Source organism: Mesoplodon mirus (genome assembly GCF_964341445.2).
Source record: "Mesoplodon mirus genome assembly, chromosome: 12".
Taxonomy (NCBI): domain Eukaryota; kingdom Metazoa; phylum Chordata; class Mammalia; order Artiodactyla; family Ziphiidae; genus Mesoplodon; species Mesoplodon mirus.
The window spans coordinates 53,296,206-53,318,317 of NC_138988.1; the positions used below are offsets into that span (position 1 = coordinate 53,296,206).

At 40.2% G+C, this 22,112-nt stretch overlaps 1 protein-coding gene and 1 pseudogene across 3 annotated transcripts in view; one reads left to right on the top strand and one right to left on the bottom strand.

The window, feature by feature from the left end:
- Positions 1–22,112, top strand: part of OSBPL10 (oxysterol binding protein like 10) — a 289,059-nt gene that overhangs the window by 126,687 nt on the left and 140,260 nt on the right. For both annotated transcript variants that reach the window (XM_082637543.1, XM_082637544.1), the window contains one exon: positions 15,542–15,733. In XM_082637543.1, the coding sequence (XP_082493669.1) occupies positions 15,542–15,733 (192 nt within the window). The remainder of the gene's footprint in view (positions 1–15,541; positions 15,734–22,112) is intronic.
- LOC309813029 (ester hydrolase C11orf54 homolog) lies at positions 5,463–6,811 on the bottom strand (annotated as a pseudogene). Its single transcript has one exon. The product of its transcript is annotated as an ester hydrolase C11orf54 homolog (transcript).

Sequence of the window (22,112 nt, forward strand, 5' to 3'; positions counted from 1 at the left end):
GAAGTATGTGACCTCTTGATCTTTTACTCAGACAGGGTTTAGCCCCTCTCTGTCCCTGCCATGACTGTTATCTTAAAGTGTCCACAGGACACAAAGTCCAGCTATTTACCCTGTTTCTGTTGTTATTTCTATTTCGTAGTGCAAACAGGAGGCTGATTGTAAATGCCTAACCTGGAGCCCACCTATCTCCTGCCTCAATACATTGGAATTATTTTTCGTAGTTATATTTTGTCAGTTTACTGTGTAAGTTAGGCCGTTAAAGTAATGCGTACACCAACATCAACAGAGTAGGGACTAAATCCACTTGGCTGTTTGTGGACCCCCAGCTCTGCTGGTGGGCAGAAGTGTGCAGGCATCACTGCAGGGGTGGGTGGTGGACTGTGAGCCATGAGCAGTCTGTACCCGCTGTGCTGGACGGTGGATGGAAGGAATGGAAAGTGGTGGGAAATCCGATTACTTGGTTAAATTGAGGACATTGAGAACATCCACTAGAGCTTTTCTAACTCTGCTACCTGATACCCTAAGGTTGGACATTGCAAAAATCCTCACATACAATATGACATTTACAACTGACCTCCTGTTTACATTTCTTGGGGTGAGAAAAAGATGGGCTTCGGGCTGGTCACTTACAACCTTTTCTGGGCTGTTTCTAATTACTCCATCACAGACTTTCTGCATGGAAATTACTGGCACCCACTGGGAGTCCTATGAGCTTTTTTGCTTTGCCAGATACTCATTTGCTGGGCCAGCTTCTGCAAATTTCAGTGATTGGAGTGACAGGGCCTAGTCCTTAAACCGCTTATACTTCTAATGACTCCCGTCTTAAATTCTTGGATAAAAATTGAGAGATCTGAGAGTGAGTCAGGTTCTTTCCTTTTCAGTCCAGAAATCAGTTGTAGGGGGAAAAAAATCTTGTTGGCTCTGTATACTTGTCAAGTCTTGTGTCTGGATTGTTAAAAATCCTAGACACAAATAAATTCCTTAGTGTTTTAAAAATAAGCTTAGCTTAGTTTTAGCATAAGAGCTTGTGAACCTGTGGTTTGTTTCTCTTTGGCAAGAAGTGCCTTAGGGAGAAATAGGGAGGGGTTACATAAGTGCAGAATACCTACCTTTGTGTGTTACATGCAGATAACAAGTCCAGCAGGAAAGAGGAGGCCCGAGGGCAAATATCAATAGCTTCAAAGGTTCTGGGCAGATATAAAATTTTAGGAAAATTGCAGCTTCCTGTTGCTACCACCCCACCTCCCACCATGTGGGTTGGTAAGGTGCTATTTACCCAGATTCCCTGAGTTATTAGCAAATCCTGCATTTCTGTCTTAACTTCATCAGTAATATCAAACTTGAAATAAGTAATTTCAAGTGGGATTTATTCCACGGATCCTGTAGGATTCTGCATGCAGCTGAGGCATCTTGACAGTGGTGTGATTTAATTTTTTTGCTGTGGAAAGCATTTTAAAACACAAGTAAGAGTGCCCTTTTGAGCTTCCTGCTTTTGTGCCTGAGCATTTGGGGAGGAGATAATGATCTCTAAGTAGATAGGAGTGCGTCTGTCAGAGATGAGTTATGGATTGTAGGAAAATCACATTTGCTTCTTAAAATGTTCTGTCTTAGAATTGCACTGGACTTCCCATCCCTGTGGCTGGGTTCACCCACTGGTAAGTGATGGAAGTTTAAACATAAAATAAGAGCCCCCTTTCTGCCATGTTATGGAGTGATCATTTATAGAATCCCTTGGCATGCAGTCTCCTTTTGTTCTGTGATTCATTTCTGGCATAAAGTATCTTCTAGTTCGATGATATTGAGATGTGAGAGGAAATAGGGAAGGGAATAAATCATGAAGTGCCCATCTGCAAGGCAGTACAATTTAACCATGAAAATGATCCAGTAGAGATGATCTGTGCTATGTAGACATATATAAATTGTATGCAAATAACAAGTGAATGCCTGAATATGGCCCTGAGGAGGAAAGCTTGCTGGAACCCGTTGTTCTCATTTGCTCACCTTTCTGAGCATCTGAATCAGCCCCAGGTTAGACCAGGTACTCTGGCTTGCCTGGCCATTGTCTGTAATGTCTAATTCAGGAGCTCATCTTTCTAGTCGTTACCTCTCTGACCTCATCTCTTACTGCTCTGTGCCTTGCTCACTTCACCCCGGCCATGCTGTCCTCCTTGCTCAAACGCGCCAGGTTGGACTCCTATCCCAGGACCTTTGCACCTGTTGAGTTTCTACCTACAATGCTGTTCCCCAGTTGTCAGAGCATGGCTCACTCCTTTGCTTTACTCAGGTCTTTAAATCAAATGTCACCTTCTCATGAGGGCTTCCCTGGCCACCTGTCTAAAATTGGTAAGCCCTCCCACTTTTGTCTATCCCTGTTTTGTATTACTTTTGTCTATTATTCCTGCTTTAGATTATTATATATTATCTAAAACACTTTATATTTTAAGTCTATCTTTCTCTTTGCCTCCCCAGAATGCCACTCCCATAAGGACAGGTATACTTGTCTGTTTAGTTCACTGTTTTATCTCTATTGCCTAGAGCGGTGCCTAGCACATAGTAGGTGCTCAATAAATACCTGTTGGATCTCTCAGGTATGTGTGTTGGTTGAAACTGTACCAGGTTGCTTTTTGAACATTTTGGGCTTGGATATAATTAAGTGGGGGTGGTGTGTCTTTTCCAGACTCTTCTGCCTCTTGGAAAAGGAGAGGGATATTTCCCTTTCCTTTGAGTCATTGTTGGTATTTTTAAAATTAGGTTTCCAGGGAGGGAGCAGTGGTGTAACCAGTGGTTAAAATTGAGGTTGAGGGGATTCATTGCTCTCATTTACTGCATTCGTAGCACTTGCGAGGTGAGGCCTGTGTCAGATTCCACAGGGTACACAGTGGCTGGATGCAGTCCCTCGCCTGGGGGAGGTCACAGTCTAGGGAGGACAGTGAAGCATGGACAGACCACCCATGGGTAAAACACACTAAGTGCTACGAGGGGTGTGAGCTGCATTTTATTCTTGATATCTGTAGATATACCATTGCCCCTATTATTATGGATAATTGATTTAAAAAATTTAAATCCATGTATTTTCGCCTTAAAGAGCTTGAGTATTTGAGTTTGAGTATTTGAGAATTGGCACGCTTACGGGGCTTTGATACTATAAAGGATTTTTTTTCCTCCAAATGCTAATGAAGCTATTAGTTATGGTTATAAAGAGTTGTGGTGACTTTTTCAGACCTCAGTTGAAGTGGGTGAATCACTCTAGCAAGTGCAATGTAATGAGCCACGGAGGCAGCTCGCTTGGACTTGACTCCCAGCTCCATTGTTTACTAGCTGTGTGACCCAAAGAAAGATGCTGAATCTTTCTGTGTCTTATTTCTGAAATGGAAACGATAGATCTACCTCATAGTATCATACAGATTTATTATAAATTTTTATTTTAAAGATTTACATTATTTAAAGATTTATTAAATCTTTTATTATAAATTATAAAAATGATTTAAGGTGTGTATATAATACTTAAGACAGTTCATGGCACATAGTGGATGTCATGTAAGTGTTAACTATTATAAATATACTTGTAATTAAAGTTATAACCATCATTACTGGATCATGGTAAACTCATCAGTCAAAACAAGTCCTTCTCTTAAAAATTTTTTCTTTTTTTTTTTTTTTTTTTTTTTTGCAGTACGTGGGCCTCTCACTGTTGTGGCCTCTCCCGTTGCGGAGCACAGGCTCCGGACGCGCAGGCCCAGCGGCCATGGCTCACGGGCCCAGCCGCTCCGCGGCATGTGGGATCTCCCCGCACCGGGGCACGAACCCATGTCCCCTGCATCGGCAGGCGAACTCTCAACCACTGCGCCACCAGGGAAGCCCTCTTAAAAATTTTTTAAAGAAACTCTTATAATTATTTTTCTTTATTCCTGGCTCCCATTCCCCAGTCAGCATTAATTCCTGGCATACGTATGTGTCTTTGTTTGCCTTGTTGTATGTGTTTTGAACTTACCTAAGTGGTATTGTCCTGCTGGTCTTATCATTTTCTTCTTAAACTTTTCTAACTCAGCAGTATGTTTTATCAGTGTTGCTCTACATACCTCTAAGTCATGACTTCTAGCTGATGCATGTGTATTATTGTATGAAGAGTCTACTTTTTATTTATACAGACTCTTACTGCTGTACACCTACATTGCCTCAAACTCCCCACCTTCATCACCTGGGAGCATCCTTGTATCTATCCCTCTGTATACATGTGACTGGGAGCATATTTATTGGGTACCTGCCCAGCAGAAAATTTGAGGATCATAGGGAACATACATATATATTTTCACTAAATTCTGCTTTACTGCCACCAAAATGGCTGCACCAGTCTACCCTCTAACTAGCAATGCAAGGGGTTCCAGTATCTTTGCATCCTTGCCATTATTTGGGGACGTTTTACTCTTTAATTTTGGCAAATCTGGTGGGTATACAATCTCCTGGTGATTGTAATTTGTATTTCTCTGATTACCTTGATATATTATTACCCATTCATGAATCTCCTGTATATTGCCTATTCTTATCCTTTGCCCGAATTTTTTGCTGTGTTTTCTGATTTCTTTTTCTAGGAGCTCCTTTTATATTCTAGGTATTAATCTGTCTTCTCCCAGTCACACTTGTGATTTTTGTCTACAGTGTCCTTGTTGAATAGAAACTCTTACTTATAATGTAGTCAAATCCATCAAATTGTTCAACTTGTGATTTACTCTTTTGGTCTTGGTTAAGAAATGCTTTTCTACATGTTACATAACTTTTCTCCTACCTTTTCTTTTGTTAGCTTGTAGTTTTACTTTTTTTTTTATGAATGTAAAATTATAATTCATTTCTTTTGGTACAAACTAGTGTTTATTTAAAAATAATATTTAGGAATTTATACTCACAGAACATGTTATAGTTAACATCCAAAGACAAAAAATATTTCTTGACAATTTATTATATGCTTAGTACTAAAAAGCTCCTAAATCAGTTGGCATTACAAGATTAGAGAGTTGTTTTTGGCTCATGATTATTATAGAAAAACACTGAGGAAAATTTCAATCATTACAACTGGTGAAGGTATAATTTTACATTTCATGAAGGATAGTAGTCATATTTGGCAATAGCCTCATTTATAAATTGAAGTATACTCACTTCGAGGTTGTATTTTGATGCTGTTTCTTTTCACTTCTCGCAAATAACCAACAAGGCACAAACTGTTTCCAATTGACAGTCCAAACAAAGGAGGAATCATGGCTAACCATCTGGTTGCTAATATTTGTTAAAGGCAAATTGCAAACTTCAGAGTATGGTTCAACATCACCAAAAGGAGTAAAGTTGCTCCCTCTGACCACCTTATTCCATGAAAAAAGTGTACTTTGACTTCTAAAATGGATTTTTAAAATTCAGTAGAAAGATTTAACAACTATCAACATTCCCAGCACTGATTTTTCTAATACCCAGAAACATCCACTTAGCAGTTGTAAGACTACCTGAATATACAAATGTAAATTATTCCCATTAGCTAGTACGAATCATCACTTGATTCTTAATCCTGTTTATATTTAATTATAAACATAAGACTGATTTTTAGAATAAAAAGAATGAAGAACATCTCCATCATGTGTCTTTGTTCCAAATAATCCCTTTCAGATAGATCTGTGAAGTAATACAGAGTACAGTGTCAACATACCTTTCATTTCAAAGGCTGAAAAAAATAGGGCTTATTAAGTAGTGAGGTCATTTCTATTAGGCTTTATATTAGTATCAATTAATGAGTTAATCAGTCAAACGAGTATCAGTTGATTTAATCTCGCCCAAATGAATGGGTCTCTGTTGGTTGATCAATGCGATAGAGAAACTCTGCAGGTAAGAAGTATCCAAGATATTCCACTGTATCTCGGGTGGTGTCATAATGGTAGTGTCTACCTTCTCCATGATGACTAAAACAATGAGTGTGCTCCAACCACAAATCAAACCCTGGGTCTCTGGAGATAAAAACTGGCAGAAAAACCAAAGGAGCCTTCATCTCATAAAAACGTAACCATTTATTCACGTCTTCGTCAGAGTTCAGTGGGCAGGAAGAAAATTCTGCCGGCATAATATGAGTCTTCACTTTTCCCTTCTGAATCACGAAAGTACCTCCCATTCCTACAGGCTTATCTCCATAATGTTTTTCAAGAGTCTGTCTCATACAAGTCACAAAGTTAAGTTTTCCAGTTCTTCTTTTGGCTTTCACCTCAATGACCTTTCCAGGTTGGCCTTCACTGGCAAAAAGATTGGCCAGTAACGCAAACCCAAAATCATGATATTTCTCACTGTATTTCTCAAGTAGGCACCCTCCATCTTCAGAGTTAACATGAGCACAGTAACTTCCATCCACAGGAGGTTTGTGTTCACTTTCTGTTTGAACAACTGGCATAAACTCAGAATTGAATCCAAGAGTCTGAGATGGGCCTGTTCCTGCTCCAAGAACAAAAGCTCCAGGAAGCTGGATTTCTTTTGCGATTTTCTTTAGATCATAAACTTTTTTTTATTTATAAGAGGCAATAAGTAAGGCACACCTCTTCCTTCTGCAATTCTAGTTTTCCCACAGATACCTTTTACGGTAAAGGTAAATGGCTCCTTGGTCAAATTAGGGCAATCAACTACAGAGACCTGGACATCAGCAAAGTTATCCGTTAGCCCCTTCTCCAGAACTCCAACAAGCTCCTCTAGACTTGGCACATGAAAAGAATACTCAGCACAAGACATCTTCTTTCTAATCGGTGAGGGAAGCCTACACCTGAAACCCGATCTTGCCTCAGTCAACTCCGCCTCCTACTTTTTACATTTAGATTTTTGCCTTTGTATGTCCCATAAGACAGAAAGCCAGCAATATTTTTGCTTTTCCCAATAGCATTTTTTCTCTCCACTGGTTTATGGTGCCGCCTCTGTAATATACCAAGTTCTCATATATACTTAACATGTTCTCACACCCTCTTTTCTAGTTTTTAGTCCAATTGCTAGTTCCTGCATGAATACCATATAGTCATCGTGGCTTTGTTGTTTGTTAGTATTTGTTTCTGGTGGGAGGGTGAGTCCCTCTCCTTTTTCTGAATTAACTTGGCTCTTCACAGACCTTTATTCTCCTATTTATATATTGTAATAAATTTGTTGAGTTGCTCAAAAAATCCTACTGGAATTTTTATTAGAACAATTATATAATAATTTGGGAGAAATGACATCTTTATAATAAGTTGTCCAATTCATTCACCTGGGTGTGTCTTCATCTTCTCAGTTCCTCATTGATTTATTTTCACAGGTTTAAAAAAAAATCTTCTCCACAAAAGTCGTATGTATTCCTTATTGGATTAATACCTGTACATCATAGTTTTGTTGTTATTTTGAATATCTTATTTTCTACTGTATTTTCTAGTTGGTTATTGCTGATACAGAGGAAGGCTGTTGACCTTTCTAAGTTCATCATATATCTGGCAACTTTGTTGGACTCACTAGTGTGCTCTCTTTTTATTTTTTTGTAAAATGGTCACACCTACAGTCAAAGACATTTTTGTTACTTCTTTTCCTTCTACCTCTTTTTCTTTTTTTGTTCCTATTTTGTTGGCTAGTGCCTCTAGTACTATGTTAAACAGTGATGATATTGGAGTCCTCATCTTGTTTCTAAAACTAAAAGAAGTGAAACTAAAATTTCTATATTAAGTCTGGAGGTTGCTCTAGGGTTTTGGTGGTTGTTCTGGGTTTTTGGTGGTTGCTCTAACATAACTCACTAAGTTAAATCAACTTCTTTCTAGTCCTTGTTTTCAGAGTTGTTTTTTTCCTATTGAAACAGCTATTCAGCATTAAAAAGTCTTTGTTTCATGTTATTTACAAACAACATATATAAAATAAAATGATTTTCTTTGAGGATCTGCAGTTCTAAGAGAATATAGTACACAGTTATCCTGCTTTCAAAGGAGTGTTGCATGTGTATTTTTACGATAGGTGAATGTGCAAGAGGAAAGGTGAAAATGGATAAACTGGTATCAGCTTTCATCCTTTCTATCAAATGTTTTAATGTCAACCTTGTGTCAGACACTGTTTCAATGACTAAGTCCTCATTTAATTGAGAAGGACCAGCTGGAGGGCCTGAGTCTCTCATCAGGCTTTTTTAGTTAAATCTTGAACGAGGCTCGTAATTGGGTCCTCTTTTGGTATATTTCATTTTATCTTTTTGAGGCTGTAGTTTTTAGATCTATAAAGTGGGAGGACTAGACTTGAGATTTCTTCTAGCTCTAAAATTCTGTAATTCCACAGCAGGAGGATTGGAGAGAATGGGGCCTGGACAATAGAAAGAGGGAACCTTCACGCTTTTAGAATAAAGCATCAAAAAGGAGTCTTGGTATGTGGAATCACAAGGTTCCAAGTAAAGGATGTGGATAGAAGGTTCAAGAGCTGAGAGGGTGGGTGTGTGGAAGGTTTTAAAATTGCACATGACCACTTCTAGGTGGATCTGCAAGATGGCGGAAGCTGGGGGAAGTGGGAAAAAATAGTAGTGTGTGATATGCCAAGTGCATGAGACCAGTGCTTTCAGCCCAGTTGTTTTCTGTTTTTTTGTTTTTGGACTTGCCATGGGGCATGCAGGATCTTAGTCCCCGACCAGGGATCAAACCTGTGCCCCCTGCGGTGGAAGCACAGAGTCTTAACCACTGGACCACCAGGGAAGTCCCTTTCAGCCCTTTTGGGACATTCAACTTGACCTGGACAGAGGCTGGGCCAGAGTATGGGTTAGGGATTCTGGAGCAATTGGATTAGCTGTTACAGAAGAGTCAGCAGAATTTATTTGGTGGCTGAAAATGCTGGGAGAACAGGCAAGCTGAAAATGTCAAGATTTCTATCCCTCTATTTGCAGGAAATGGAAATATATGCATTTTGCTTGCCCTGATTTTTCAGAGATCTAGCATTTGCATGTATAATCAGGATGATATGTTTAGAAGCAAGCTAGAGCCTTCCTCTCTGGTGAAAACCACAATTTTTCCTTTGCAGACATGTTTGTATGCATTTGTTGTGTGTATTTTAACAGAATCTTGGTATAAAGTTAGTGGAAAGTGTTTAAGATGTATTCAAGATTCACAGATAACAATGGAAGAAATTTCCTAGGCTTGGTAACTTAGAGTTGAAACTCCTATTTCTGTAAGAGGACAGGAATTTGGAAAAGTAGAGAGAGCTGAGTATAATTTTGAGAAGTTAATCATGGCAATGAACTTGGAAAATGTCCCATTTTAAAAAATTTTATTTCTACTTTAGGTCTGTTTTAAGCTGAGGTCACAGAATATTAAAAAACAAAAGCAAACAAATAAAAAGCAGGGCAAATGAAAAGGTTCATATGAAGCTATTAATCAAAATAGTAGGATAGATTCATTTTAAAAACACTCCACATTAAAAAACAAAAAAAAACCTCCACATTTTATTGAGATGTTGACTGCCAGGAAAACAAAAATCTGAATAATTTTAAGGCCCTGAATGTAATATTTAAAAAACTGTTATGCTTTTCCCTTTTCGTTGATTTTGAGGTATATTTCCTTTTGGAAGAAAAGGAATAAACCACAATTTTTATGATTAGCTTTCACATATTTAGAAATGGCACATTAATTTGTTTTTTTAGAGGAGAGAGAAGGAATGTGATGAAATGATTTTAGTCAGTTGAATTTATTTTTCACAAAACATAACCAGGCCGGTCTGATTTTTCTGCCTCCCCTGGGCTATTTTATTCTGAAATAGTGTCTTTTTTCCCCATTGCTGTGAAAGAATTCAAGGAAGTGAGGAAAATATGCACCAAAATTAAATGGCATTTGAAGGCTGTTATAATTGACTCTCAGCAATTTTTCCCATCAGAAAAATTTTCTACAGAAGCAGTTGCCATGAATGTATATTTAAGATATTCCCCTCCCCTACTCCTTTTCAGCTTTTAAATTTCAGCTGCAGCAAGCTTAATTATAAATTTTTGATACAAGTTTTAAGACTTTTTATGACCAACTGATGATCTTTCCAGTTTGAGGGTTTGTTTATTCCAAAATCCTAATGGGAAATTGCTCATTACTTATTTATACTAATTCTTTGCTTTTGGTACCCACGTATCATTGGAACAATCTACAGTCACTTCGTGTTCTACAACAGATAGGTTTTCAAAAACGTGCAATCATAGTAAATGTACTTTGTACTTTTTTCTCTGAAGCAAACTTTTTTAGTAATTTGGATGATTACTCTTAATTTACCTTTTTTTTTTTTGTAAGTTAAGGAAGTTAAGGTAAGGCTATGTCTGCTTAAGGCACTTGGATGAAAACAACCTTTAAATCCATATACTTGACTCTGGGCCCACTTAACAATCATTTACCTACTCGGTACCCAAAGGCCTCATTTTTCTTAATTTTTGAATGATAATGATGACATTTATTGCATGCTTCCTATATGGCATGTGCTTTACCTCTCTCTTTTCATGTTAATCTCCAACAACCCACGAAGTAATATTAGCATTTTAGAAATAAAAACACCACGTTACTTTACTAGGCCACCTAGCTCATGAGTGGCAGAGTGCAGATTTGAACCCAGGCCGTCAACTTGAGAAACCGTGGTCTTAACCACTCACCCACACTGTCCTGTGGGACTAGATCCTCTTGGTGCTCTTCTGGACGGTAGTCCTGTAGTTCTCTTCTAAGCTTCCCAGACTAGACTCTCTCTCTCTGGCTTGTTGCTTGGTTTCCCTGCTGGAAATATTCTTTCTAGTGCTGCTTCTCCCTTTCCAGTCACACCTTTCCTTTATGCCAGTTTGGGCCAGTAAATACAAGAAGGATGTCTGTGTGTCCCTGCCTTGAAACCCTGGGAAACATAGAAATCCAAGGAGGAAAGTAGGGGAAAACCAAGAGGTTGGTAAATATAACACCTGATTACAGGTGGAATCCTGGGCGGGGTCTGAGCATCTGTGCTGTGTCTTACCTGCTACCTGTTCTCTTCTTTGGCATCACCCCATTTGTCAGGCAGGAACCCCACTTACCTACTGCTACTTGCTGAGGGAGGGGACACGGGGTGACTCTCCAAGTAAAGAGTGGATCTCACTCCCGGGTAGGAGCCGTTACTCTTGCCTCAGAATTTTCTGCAGATGACACACTTGGCATTTCTCGTTGCTCCCTTGAAGTCAATATTTGGAGCAAAACCTTGACATGTTGTTCCTCAAACTTTGATAATATTTTGTTTTAAATTAGTAGCAGAGAGGTGTGTGTATGACATCTAAGTGTAAGTTGCTTTTTTTTTCAATATAGCTGTGCCACGCAGCTTGCAGGATCTTAGTTCCCCAACCAGGGATTGAACCCATGCCCTTGGCAGTGAAAGCGCCAAGTCCTAACCACTGAACTGCCAGGGAATTCCCTAAGTGTAATTTTCTTTTTTAAATTAATTAATTAATTAATTAATTATATGTTTTTGGCTGCGTCGGGTCTTAGTTGTGGCACGTGGGCTCTTTGTTGCTGTGCGCAGGTTTCTCTCTAGTTGAGGAGCACAGGCTCAGTAGTTGTGGAGCGTGGGCTTAGCGGGGGCCACTAGTGGCAGCATGTGGGATCTCAGTTCCCCGACCAGGGATCGAACCGGTGTCCCCTGCACTGCAAGACCGATTCCTAACCACTGGACCACCAGGGAAGTCCCCCTCGTATAATTTTCAAACACAACCTGGACATTTTCGACAGGCCACCTTTTGGAAAGAGCCGCTTGTTTGTAGTGGTTGCGGTTTGCTGCCTTTTCTGCCTTTTTCTCAGGGTGCCTGATGACCTATGGGATTTACCAAGAGAGAGACTTTTTTTGCTCATATTTGCCCTGAGAGGAGACATGAGTGTGAATTAAACCATGAGAAACATACAGTGAATGGGACATTAAAGGTTTTTCGACTCAAATTTACTGCTTGTGAATTCAAGTGACAGCCATTAAGTAATGAGCGTGGTGTTAGACGTCCACAGCAGAATCCTTTGGCTCCTGGGTGAATTTCCTGATTTATTGTCGTTTAGGTGATAGTCCTTCAGGCAAAGGCGCCCCTTACCAGAGAGGTCTTCCTGTCTGATTTCTGATGGGTTCTCATTCTGCTCAGAATTTAGAAGTGTGGTTCCCCCTACAGTCTTGCTGGCCATGTAGGTTCTCCAGTAATTATTTAATTACATTTTGGGCTTCATCACGACTTTGACCCTATAGAAAATAAGGAGCAGGTCAGTGACTGCTTACAATTTTGTGCTAAGCAACTTCTTAACATTTTAAAAATCAGTAATGCCTTCATCGATCAAGTTTTAAGGGCTATAAGGGAAGAAGCAAACTTTGGCCATGCAGCTCCTGCATGGCAGGCACTGCGTGCTGCTAAGCATTTTTTGTGCATGATCTACTTTAATCCTCATGATGGCACTTAAGGGTCAGTATTATGACTCCTTTTTTAAGGATTAGGAAATTGATGCTTAATAAGAAAGCTTAACTCACTTGAGGTCACATAGCTAGAACCTGGTAGAGCTGGGGGTGTGGGCGAAACCTGGCTGTCTGGCTTCAAAGCCCAGTGAAAAAAATCTGCCTTTTCTTGGGTTGGAATAAGGCTCCCAAACAATCAAAATGTATTTCAGAGTGGAACAAAGGGTGAATACGTTGTTCAATAAAGTTCTTGGTGAAAATGAAAACAAAACAAACCAGAAAAACAAAATGTATTTCAGTAGATTAATGCTTAGGAAAATTTGCGTCTTTGAAGAATTAACGACATAGCTTCTTTCCTCCTCTTCACTCCAAGGGAAAAGACTGAAGCTGAAAGTAGACGATCGTTGTATTTCATTGTGATCAAGGTATACTTAATTCTTAGACCACAGATTTTTCCAGTTACCTATATATAAGCTGACTTAAAAGCAATACACTGCCTCCTGACTTTATCTGTCTTCCTATTAATTCTGTCCAAGTTCACATCCAAAGAAATTTACAAGCTACCGTGGTACTGCAGGCTAACACAAAATTCTGATTTCTACCCTGGCTCCCACCCTGCTCCCCAACCCCTTGGAGATTTGTAAAATTGTGGATCATTAACTTCTAACAATTTTTAGACCTGTGACTGTTATCCAAGGCTGGAGACTTTGAACTTCCTGTCTGGGTTGCTTTGTTTGTTGCCACCCATGTCTCTTTATCTCCCTCAATTCTACTCAGGCTTCAAATTTTTTGCCCTCAGAACAGTCTCCTGTGATGAAGTCAGCTCGCCTTGATCTTTCTGTTCCTCACTTTGACATTTTCTGGCTGTATTGCCAAATTAGCATCTTGTCACGCCCTTCCTTACTGTGTGTGTGTGTGTGTGTGTGTGTGTGTGTGTGTGTGTGTGTGTGTGTGTGTGTGTGTGTGTGTGTGTGTGTGTGTGTGTGTGTGTGTGTGTGTGTGTGTGTGTGTGTCGGTCTCGCTGTCTCTGTATCTGTGCTCTTATATCCCCAGCAGTACTATAAACATCTACGGTGAAAGATGGCCTCATACATCTCATGTTTCACCTTGACATCACACATCAGATATTCTCCTTGGCACATAGTAGGTATTCAGTAAATATTTGATAATTGAAATAGAGAAACTAGCATGAATCCAGCATAGCATCTAACTGCCTTTTTTTCTCAAGCTGAAATGAAGTGTAGAAACATTTAGAACACAGCTTTTTATGTAGAATGTAGAAAATCTTGGATCGATAATCCATTCACATGGTTCAGAATGAAAGAATATGAAAACTATGCAGTGAACAATCTCCCTCCCTCTCTGTTCCTACTCTCTCATTCCTAGCTTCTCCATGGATAAGTAGCCCACTTTGAGTTTCATGTGTATCCTTGTAGAGTATTTTTTGTTTTAAACAATGATTATAAACAAATGATAAAAACACTAATTTTCCACATTTTGACACAGAACTTTGCATACTGTAGAACAGTTAGGAACCTTGCTTTTTTCACTTAACTGTATAGTTTAGAGATTTCTTTTTGCAGACCAGTTCACGGAGACCTTTCTTACGATCCTATTACGTCCTGGTAGTGTTAGATCATGGAGGTGTGCCGTGTCTTATTAACCTGTCTTAGACGGAGGAACATTTGCATAGTTTCCCATCCTTTGCCATTAAACATATGACTTCGGTGACTCCTGGGTACAGATGCCATTCCACCTGGGTGCAGGTGTATGGAGGAGACATTCCCAAACAGGGCATTTTGCTGAATCACGGGGAAACGAATCTGTAACTGGGACAGGTCCTGCCAGATTGCCCTCCTCGGGCTTTCTGCCACCTTATACTCCCACAAACCCGTCTCTCTAAGGTCCTATCAGTAGACTGGGTACTCATACTTTAGGATTTTTGCCAATCCAGTGGGTGAAAGATGGTATATCTAAATGTGGTTTTATTGTATGAGTACAGTTGAACATGTTTTCATATAATTTAAGGGCCATTTTTATTTCTTTTTTTTGTGAATTGTCTGTTCATATCTTGCCCTATTTTAATAGTTTGTTGTTCTTTTTAATTCCTAGGCATTATATTCCTATTTACAAATTAGAATGATGAGCCTTTTGTCTGTGAAACTAGTTGAAAATATTTTTCCTAGTTTATCGGTTGGCTCTGTCAGTGGCGGGAGTGGGTTTTTAAAATTTGTTTCCCATGCAGAAGTTTTCAATTTTTAGGGCATCAGGTTTATTGAGCTTTTCTCTTATGGCTTTTGGATTTGGAGGTGTTAGGTCTTCCCTACCCCAAGGCCACATGTTTTATTCTAGTGCTTTTTCTTTTTTTTCCCTTAAGTCTTTGATCCATTTGGGGGTCTGTGATCTGAGAGATAAATCCAACTTTGTTTTTCAGTTGGCTGCCCAGTTATCCCATCACCAGTTATTGAAAAATTCATCTCCACTAAGTTGTGATGCCGTCCTTATCACATACTCAGTAGTTATTTGGATGATACGTTACGATAGGATGAAATACCAGCACTACACTAACAAATGGGGATTAATTGGTGGATTACTTGGTACGTTCATTCCCTTATGCAGCAAACATGTATTAGGTACTTAATAAATAGCAGTCATGATGTGCCAGGTCTTGGGGATATAAAGATGAGTTTGAAAGAATCAAAGTTTAGCTGGACAATGAATATAACCTCTATGTAGTGGAATAAGAGCACAGAGGGGCTGAGGCAGACAGGGGATGCTCCACACAGCACAGAGCGTTGAGCTGGCTTCGCCCACGGGAGGGGAGGGCATTTAGGAAGAGGAGCACAGCACCCCGAGAGCCCGCGGTGTTGGGGGCCTCAGAGTAGCTCTCCACGGCCATATTTTGGGGCAGGAGACATGACCGGAGGTGAGACCAGAAGCGTAGTTAATGGAGACAGTCTCTCTGGCCTGAGTGAGTGTGGGATTAGAGCATGTAGTGCTGGGCACCTCCCCAGCTCCTCATCCCTCTAAAGACGAAGGGGAAAGCCTGAGAGGTCCAACATAAATGGAAGCCAACACTTGGTTGTGTTCTGCAAGTCGGTTGTTGAGTTTTGACGCCTGTTGCTTATTCTAGACGACTCCAAGCTCCCGAAGCCGAAGTCTCACTTTGCTCCCCCATGGAACACCCAATTCTGCATCTCCCTGTAGCCAGAGACACCTCGGTGCGGGGGCCCCCGGCGTGGTCACAATCACACATCACAAGTCGCCTGCTGCTGCCCGAAGAGCCAAGAGTCAATATTCCGGCCAGCTTCATGAAGTCAGAGAGGTACGTCTTGTTCTTCTCCTAGGTTTAGTCTTCTGTGGGAGGTGAGGGCTGTGATGTTGCTCTGCCAGCTTCTCTTCCTTGGTACCATCTTGACTAATGGAGAGAGAGGACCAGAAGCAAACCTCCCAGACACAGCCATGACAGTCCCTCCTGGTTTAAAAAAATAATTATTTCTGGGAATTCCCTGACTATCCAGTGGTTAGGCTCCATGCTTCCACTGCAGGGGGCATGGGTTGATCCCTGGTCAGGGAAATAAGATCCCGCATGAAAAAAAAAAAGATTAAAAAAAATTATTTCTGTTTCTTGGGTTAAGTGAGTTTTAGGAGACCTCTGCCAGAGCTCAGAAAGCAAAGGACACCAGCCCATAGTAACACGGAAGGAGATGGAAGGGCCATTCGTTAAGGCCTCCATGCTCATAGCAGAGAAGAGAAAGAACAAAAAGAGGGTAATTAGGAAATAATTGAGGGCATTTTGAAACTCAGGAAGTGGTGGACCTAAAGCTGGTTTCCCCTTTTCTGCTTCACTTTATGAAAGGCTTACCTGCTCTCACCATCACATATATACTCCAAGGAGGTTTGGGGCAGTGAAAAGAGCACTGTCCTTGGAAGCAGACGACTCTGTTGCCTTAAAGCTTGGAACCCAAGTTTCTGCATCCATGAAATGGAAATAACACAGGCCCTACCAGCCTCTCAGGGGAGATTTGAGGATCACATATAATAGTGTACATGAAAGCCCTTTCACTGGGTATGCCTTAGTGTTTATGTTTTGTTTTTACTTTTGATTCACTGGGAAGTCATCAGTTTGGGGCTCCCAGGTCCTTAGTATTTGTATCATCCTTTGCGACTGTTGCCAAGAACAGACTGTATAATATCGCTTATATGTGGAATCTAGAAAAATGGTACAGATGAACTTATTTGCAAAGCAGAAATAGAGACACAGATGTAGAGAACAAATGTATGGATACCAAGGGGGGAAGGAGGGGTGGGATGAATTGGGAGATTGGGATTGACATATATACACTACACTGTATAAAATAGATAACTAATGAGGACCTACTGCATAGCACAGGGAACTCTACTCAATGCTCTGTGGTGACCTAAATGGGAAGGAAATCCAAAAGGAGGGGATATATGTATACATATAGCTGATTCACTTTGCTGTACAGCAGAAACTAACACAACATTGTAAAGCAACTATACTCCAATAAAAATTAATAAAAATTTTTAATTTAATTTAAATTAAGAAAAATGATTGTATAAAGTAAATGATCTTCATCTTAGTTTTCTAACTTGTGTTGAGTGCTGAGGCTTTTTGCCCTGCAGCTGACTTGTGTAGGCACCAGCTTGTCCTCTTAAAGAAGTAGCAGAGTCCTTACTCCGTGTCAAGCAGGAGAATGGGGCTCCCAGAATAGGGTCTTGCTATGGCTTGAATCAGCATGCATCTTGTTTTATTATTATTTTTTTATTTTTATTTATTTATTTTTTGCGGTACGCAGGCCTCTCACTGTTGTGGCCTCTCCCGTTGCGGAGCACAGGCTCCGGACGCGCAGGCTCAGCGGCCATGGCTCACGGGCCTAGCCGCTCTGCAGCATGTGGGATCTTCCCAGACCAGGGCATGAACCCGTGTCCCCTGCATCGGCAGGCAGACTCTCAACCACTGCGCCACCAGGGAAGCCTGCTTGTTTTATTTTTTAAATGTCGCGAGCCAAGTAGTGCTGTGTCAGCTAGCTATCTTGTTCTAATTCTGGCCCAGGACAGAAAATCTGAAATCTTCTGACTCAGATCTGTAGATGCATATGAAAGACATTTTTAGATAGATTTACACATGCATATACTCTTTATTGCCTAATAAAGAAAAGGTACAGAGTCGGATGCTCCCTTTGAGATAGTGACCCTGATGTGAAAAAAAAACCCAAAAACTGTTTGGCTATGAGCTTAATTTCGCTACCTTGGATGATATACGAGCAGTGATTGTGGTGCTCATGTGTATATGGCTTTTCACTTGTCATGGTACCTTTTCAAAAAGCTGTATTATGGAAAAACTTTGAATGTACACAAAGCAGAATAGAATAATGGTCCCCATCACCCAACTTAAGTAATTCCAACCCTCTGTTGTTCTTTTATTTATTTATTTATTTATTTATTTATTTATTTATTTATTTATTTATTTATGGCTGTGTTGGGTCTTCGTTTCTGTGCTAGGGCTTTCTCTAGCTGTGGCAAGCGGGGGCCACTCTTCATCGAGGTGCACGGGCCTCTCACTATCGCGGCCTCTCTCGTTGCGGAGCACAGGCTCCAGACGCGCAGGCTCAGTAACTGTGTCTCACGGGCCTAGTTGCTCCGCGGCATGTGGGATCCTCCCAGACCAGGGCTCGAACCCGTGTCCCATGCATTGGCAGGCAGACTCTCAACCACTGCGCCACCAGGGAAGCCCTCTGTTGTTCTTTTTCATCTATTTTCCCCCATCCCTTTCTTTGGGGTGAGTTGAGTATTTTAAGGAAATCTTAAATATTTTATCATTGCCAGTAAATGTTTCAATATTTATCCAACAGATAAGGACTTAAAAAAAAAACAGGAAAACCACAATACCATCATGTCGCTATTATGTAAACCTCATTGCATATATTTTTTGCAAGTACTTTAGAGACTTTAACCTTAAAAAAAAAAGAGAGAAGAGTAAGTTCATGGTATTTTGAGAATTCTTTTAATTCTAACGAATCTCTGATAGACTTACTGTTCTAAGTGTTGATAGGAGGCCTGGTACATATGAAAACAAAAGGAGGAGGGGGGTGCTTGTGTTTAGTGAGCAGTGGCCCAAATAAAAGTTGGGGGATCTGGCTTAAGTTTTAGTAGCATTTGATTTCATATAATGCCAAGATCTGTTCTACATCCATTTTTAATAATTCAAGTTTTTAAAAGGGTAAGAGTATGTTCTTTGGGTATGTCTGTATAAAAATGTTTAATTGTATGATGTATATAATGCAGAAGAAATCTACAGAAGATCAGAATAACCCATGACTCTACCTCCCTTCACATAACCACTGTTAACCTTTCAATGAATTTACTTCTTTTTTTTTTGCTGTACGCGGGCCTCTCACTGTTGTGGCCTCTCCCACCGCGGAGCACAGGCTCCACACGCTCAGGCCCAGTGGCCATCGCCCACGGGCCCAGCCGTTCCGCGGCACATGGGATCCTCCCGGACCGGGGCACGAATCTGTCTCCCCTGCACTGGCAGGTGGACACTCGACCACCGTGCCACCAGGGAAGCCCTACTTCTTTTTTTTTAAACTTTATTTTGTGAGATTCCAAAGACAGAAATACTCATTTTTTTTTACTTTTATTATTTTTTAAAAATTGAAGTATAATTGATTTACAATGTTGCATTAGTTTCAGGTGAATTAACTTCTTTTTTAAATATATAAGTTACATATGTAGATATGTAAAAATTCTATAGTATAATCTAAACTTTGTAAATGACTTTTTGCTTTATCATATTATTTTCTCTCCATTTTCCATCAATGGTGGGAAATATTGAAATTTCCCAGGAAGTTTTCATTACATGACAAATAACTAGGTGACATGCCTCCATAGCTGTTTTGGTTTGGTTGTTGTACTCCAGGGCAACAACCAGGTATCTTCTTCAGGTGATTGCTTTTGTTTGTGATGACCTTGCTTGCTGAAAATTAATTGTAAGTGAGCTTGTCAAGATGTATACAAACACTGGCAGTTGAGGGTTGCAGGGTAGTGGACATCTTGAAGAGAAGGCAGAAGTTTTGATTCTCAAATTTCATGCCCAGCTTCCCTCCTGACTGAAGAAGGGTGACTGTTCTGTGACATCTGTCCTTTTATGATATGGACCAGTCCACCTTGGGAACTGAGAAAATTTCATCCTGACTAGAAAGTTCTGCAGCTTTAAAAGTCTATTAATCTCAAAGTATAAAGGCACCTCAGCTTTTGAATGCCACTGTATTTATTTATAAAATAACTAGAAGAAAATGGAATAGGGTTTTTAACCCAGCCATACAGGGAAGATAAACTTACGACCACTGAAGCAGGGGAGAAAATCATCATCCTCAAGACAGATGTGCTGGAATAGCTGAAGACCAAAGGAAAAATAGCCCAGCCACAGGCAACAGAATCAATATTAAATGGAATGCCACAGCATGGGTGAAGATAGTGAGACAGTTTAAAAGATTAAATGGTTATTACCCAAAATATAAAGAATTGAGATCCCAAAGGTCAGTATCCAAAGTCATCTCTGGAAGTGGCAAGGAGAGATGAATATAGAAAATTCAAGACGTGATATCATCGTGAAGAACAGGTGTATCCTCCTTAGCAATTCAAGAAATGGAAATCAAGACTACTTCATCTATCAGGTTACCAGAAATAATTGCAGGTTACGGTGGTAAGAAATATTGGCAGTGCTGCATATTTTCTTTTTGCTACAGTCTGGTGATATATAATAAGAACTAAACACAAAACAAAGCTCTTCATTGCCATTGACCCATAAATTCCCTGTTGGGAACTATATTCTGAGGAAATCCATGGAATTGGGGGTAGAGGAGGAAAATTAATTTGGGTTAAGGTATTCATTACTAGTAAAGTGAAAGATTCAACACAGAGCATTCTGGGAATGACTGAATAAACAATAATACACTTAACATGCTTAATTACTATATAGCAATTCAAGATAAAAGTCTTGTAAGTATCATTTCTACTTGGACATGTGTATATAAAATAAGAAAATCAGAATAGAGAATATTGTACACACATTGGCCCATATGTCCGTATTAATAAAGTCCAGAAAGTGTTTAAAAGAGGTGGTCCCAGAATTTTGGATTTACTTGCGTTTAAAATTTAGAAATAGAATTTTCGATGAACTTAGTGTTGCGGATTTTAAAATTTGCCTGGTACGGATGTTTTTAAAGCGCAGTGACAATCTGCGGTTACCCCAAGTCATAAAAGCACATTTAATTCCCCCGCCCCCGCCAAGGCATATAATCTTAGAATAAAGGGCCATTTATTGCATTGAATAAGTTTAGTTTTATGAAAACCATACTGCATTTCCCTCGTTTTTAATTTTTTATCTTATATTGGAAGAATGTTCATCATGGATTGATTCTGGCCTATGACTCTGTGTTTTTAACTACTGATTAACACTGATTTTTTTTTTTTTTTTTGCGGTACGCGGGCCTCTCACTGCTGTGGCCTCTCCCGTTGCGGAGCACAGGCTCCGGACGTGCATGCTCAGCAGCCATGGCTCACGGGCCCAGCCGCTCCACAGCATGTGGGATCTTCCCGGACCGGGGCACAAACCCGTGTCCCCTGCATTGGCAGGCGGACTCTCAACCACTGTGCCACCAGGGAAGCCCAACACTGATTTTTTTAACTGTCTCACGCTTATGCCCCGCTGTCCACAGGGTGAAGTTTGCACTCTTCAGTGTGGCAAACAAGGCCTTCTGAAGTCTGCCCATCTCTGCTTCTCTGTCTGGCTGCCTGGCCTCAGCCCCTCCTCCTCCCCACCCTGCACTTCCCGCCTCCCTCTGTTGGGAGGTACATTGCGCAATAGAACTTTCTGCCACCATGGAAATGTTCTATCACTTTGCACACCACTTCCCGGGGGGCTGTTACTTACATGAGGCTAATGAGCTCTTGAAATGTGCGGGCCTGAAGTGAAATGTACTTTAATGAACAGTGCATGTGAAAGTGCACGTGAGATTTCAAAGACAGTACCCCCAAAAGATAAAATGTGTCATGAATAATGTCTTAATAGTCATGGCAGGTGGAAGTGAACATCTTTTCTGTATGTTAGGTTAACTTAAGTATATTTAAAATTAACTTCACCTGTTCCTTTTTATCTTTTTAAGTGTGCCTACCAGGAAATTTAAAATTACATATGTGCCTCCCATTAGTGGTACTGCAATTGTTTTATAAATACAATCTAATATATTTTATTTTTATTTATTTATTTTAAAAATGTATATATATATTTATTTATTTGGCTGCGCTTGGTCTTAGTTGCAGCACGCGGGATCTTCGTTGCTGCCTGTGGGTTCTTTAGTTGCGGCTTGCGGGATCTAGTTCCCTGACCAGGGATCGAACCCGGGCCCCCTGCATTGGGAGCATGGAGTCTACCACTGGACCACCAAGGAACTCCCGAATCTAATATATTTAAAAAAAAATCAATTTGAGCCCCTAGCTGTTTAAGCGTTTGATGATTGAAATGTGTGCTATTCACTTGTATTCTAACTTTTACACTTTTAGTGGCCTTATAACAGGTTTTACGTTATTTAATGTTATTTAAATGGACACAAGTTCAATTGGTACAGGTATAGCGTAATTTTTATAAAGTTCCTGTTCACTAGATGCTTTCTGAAAAT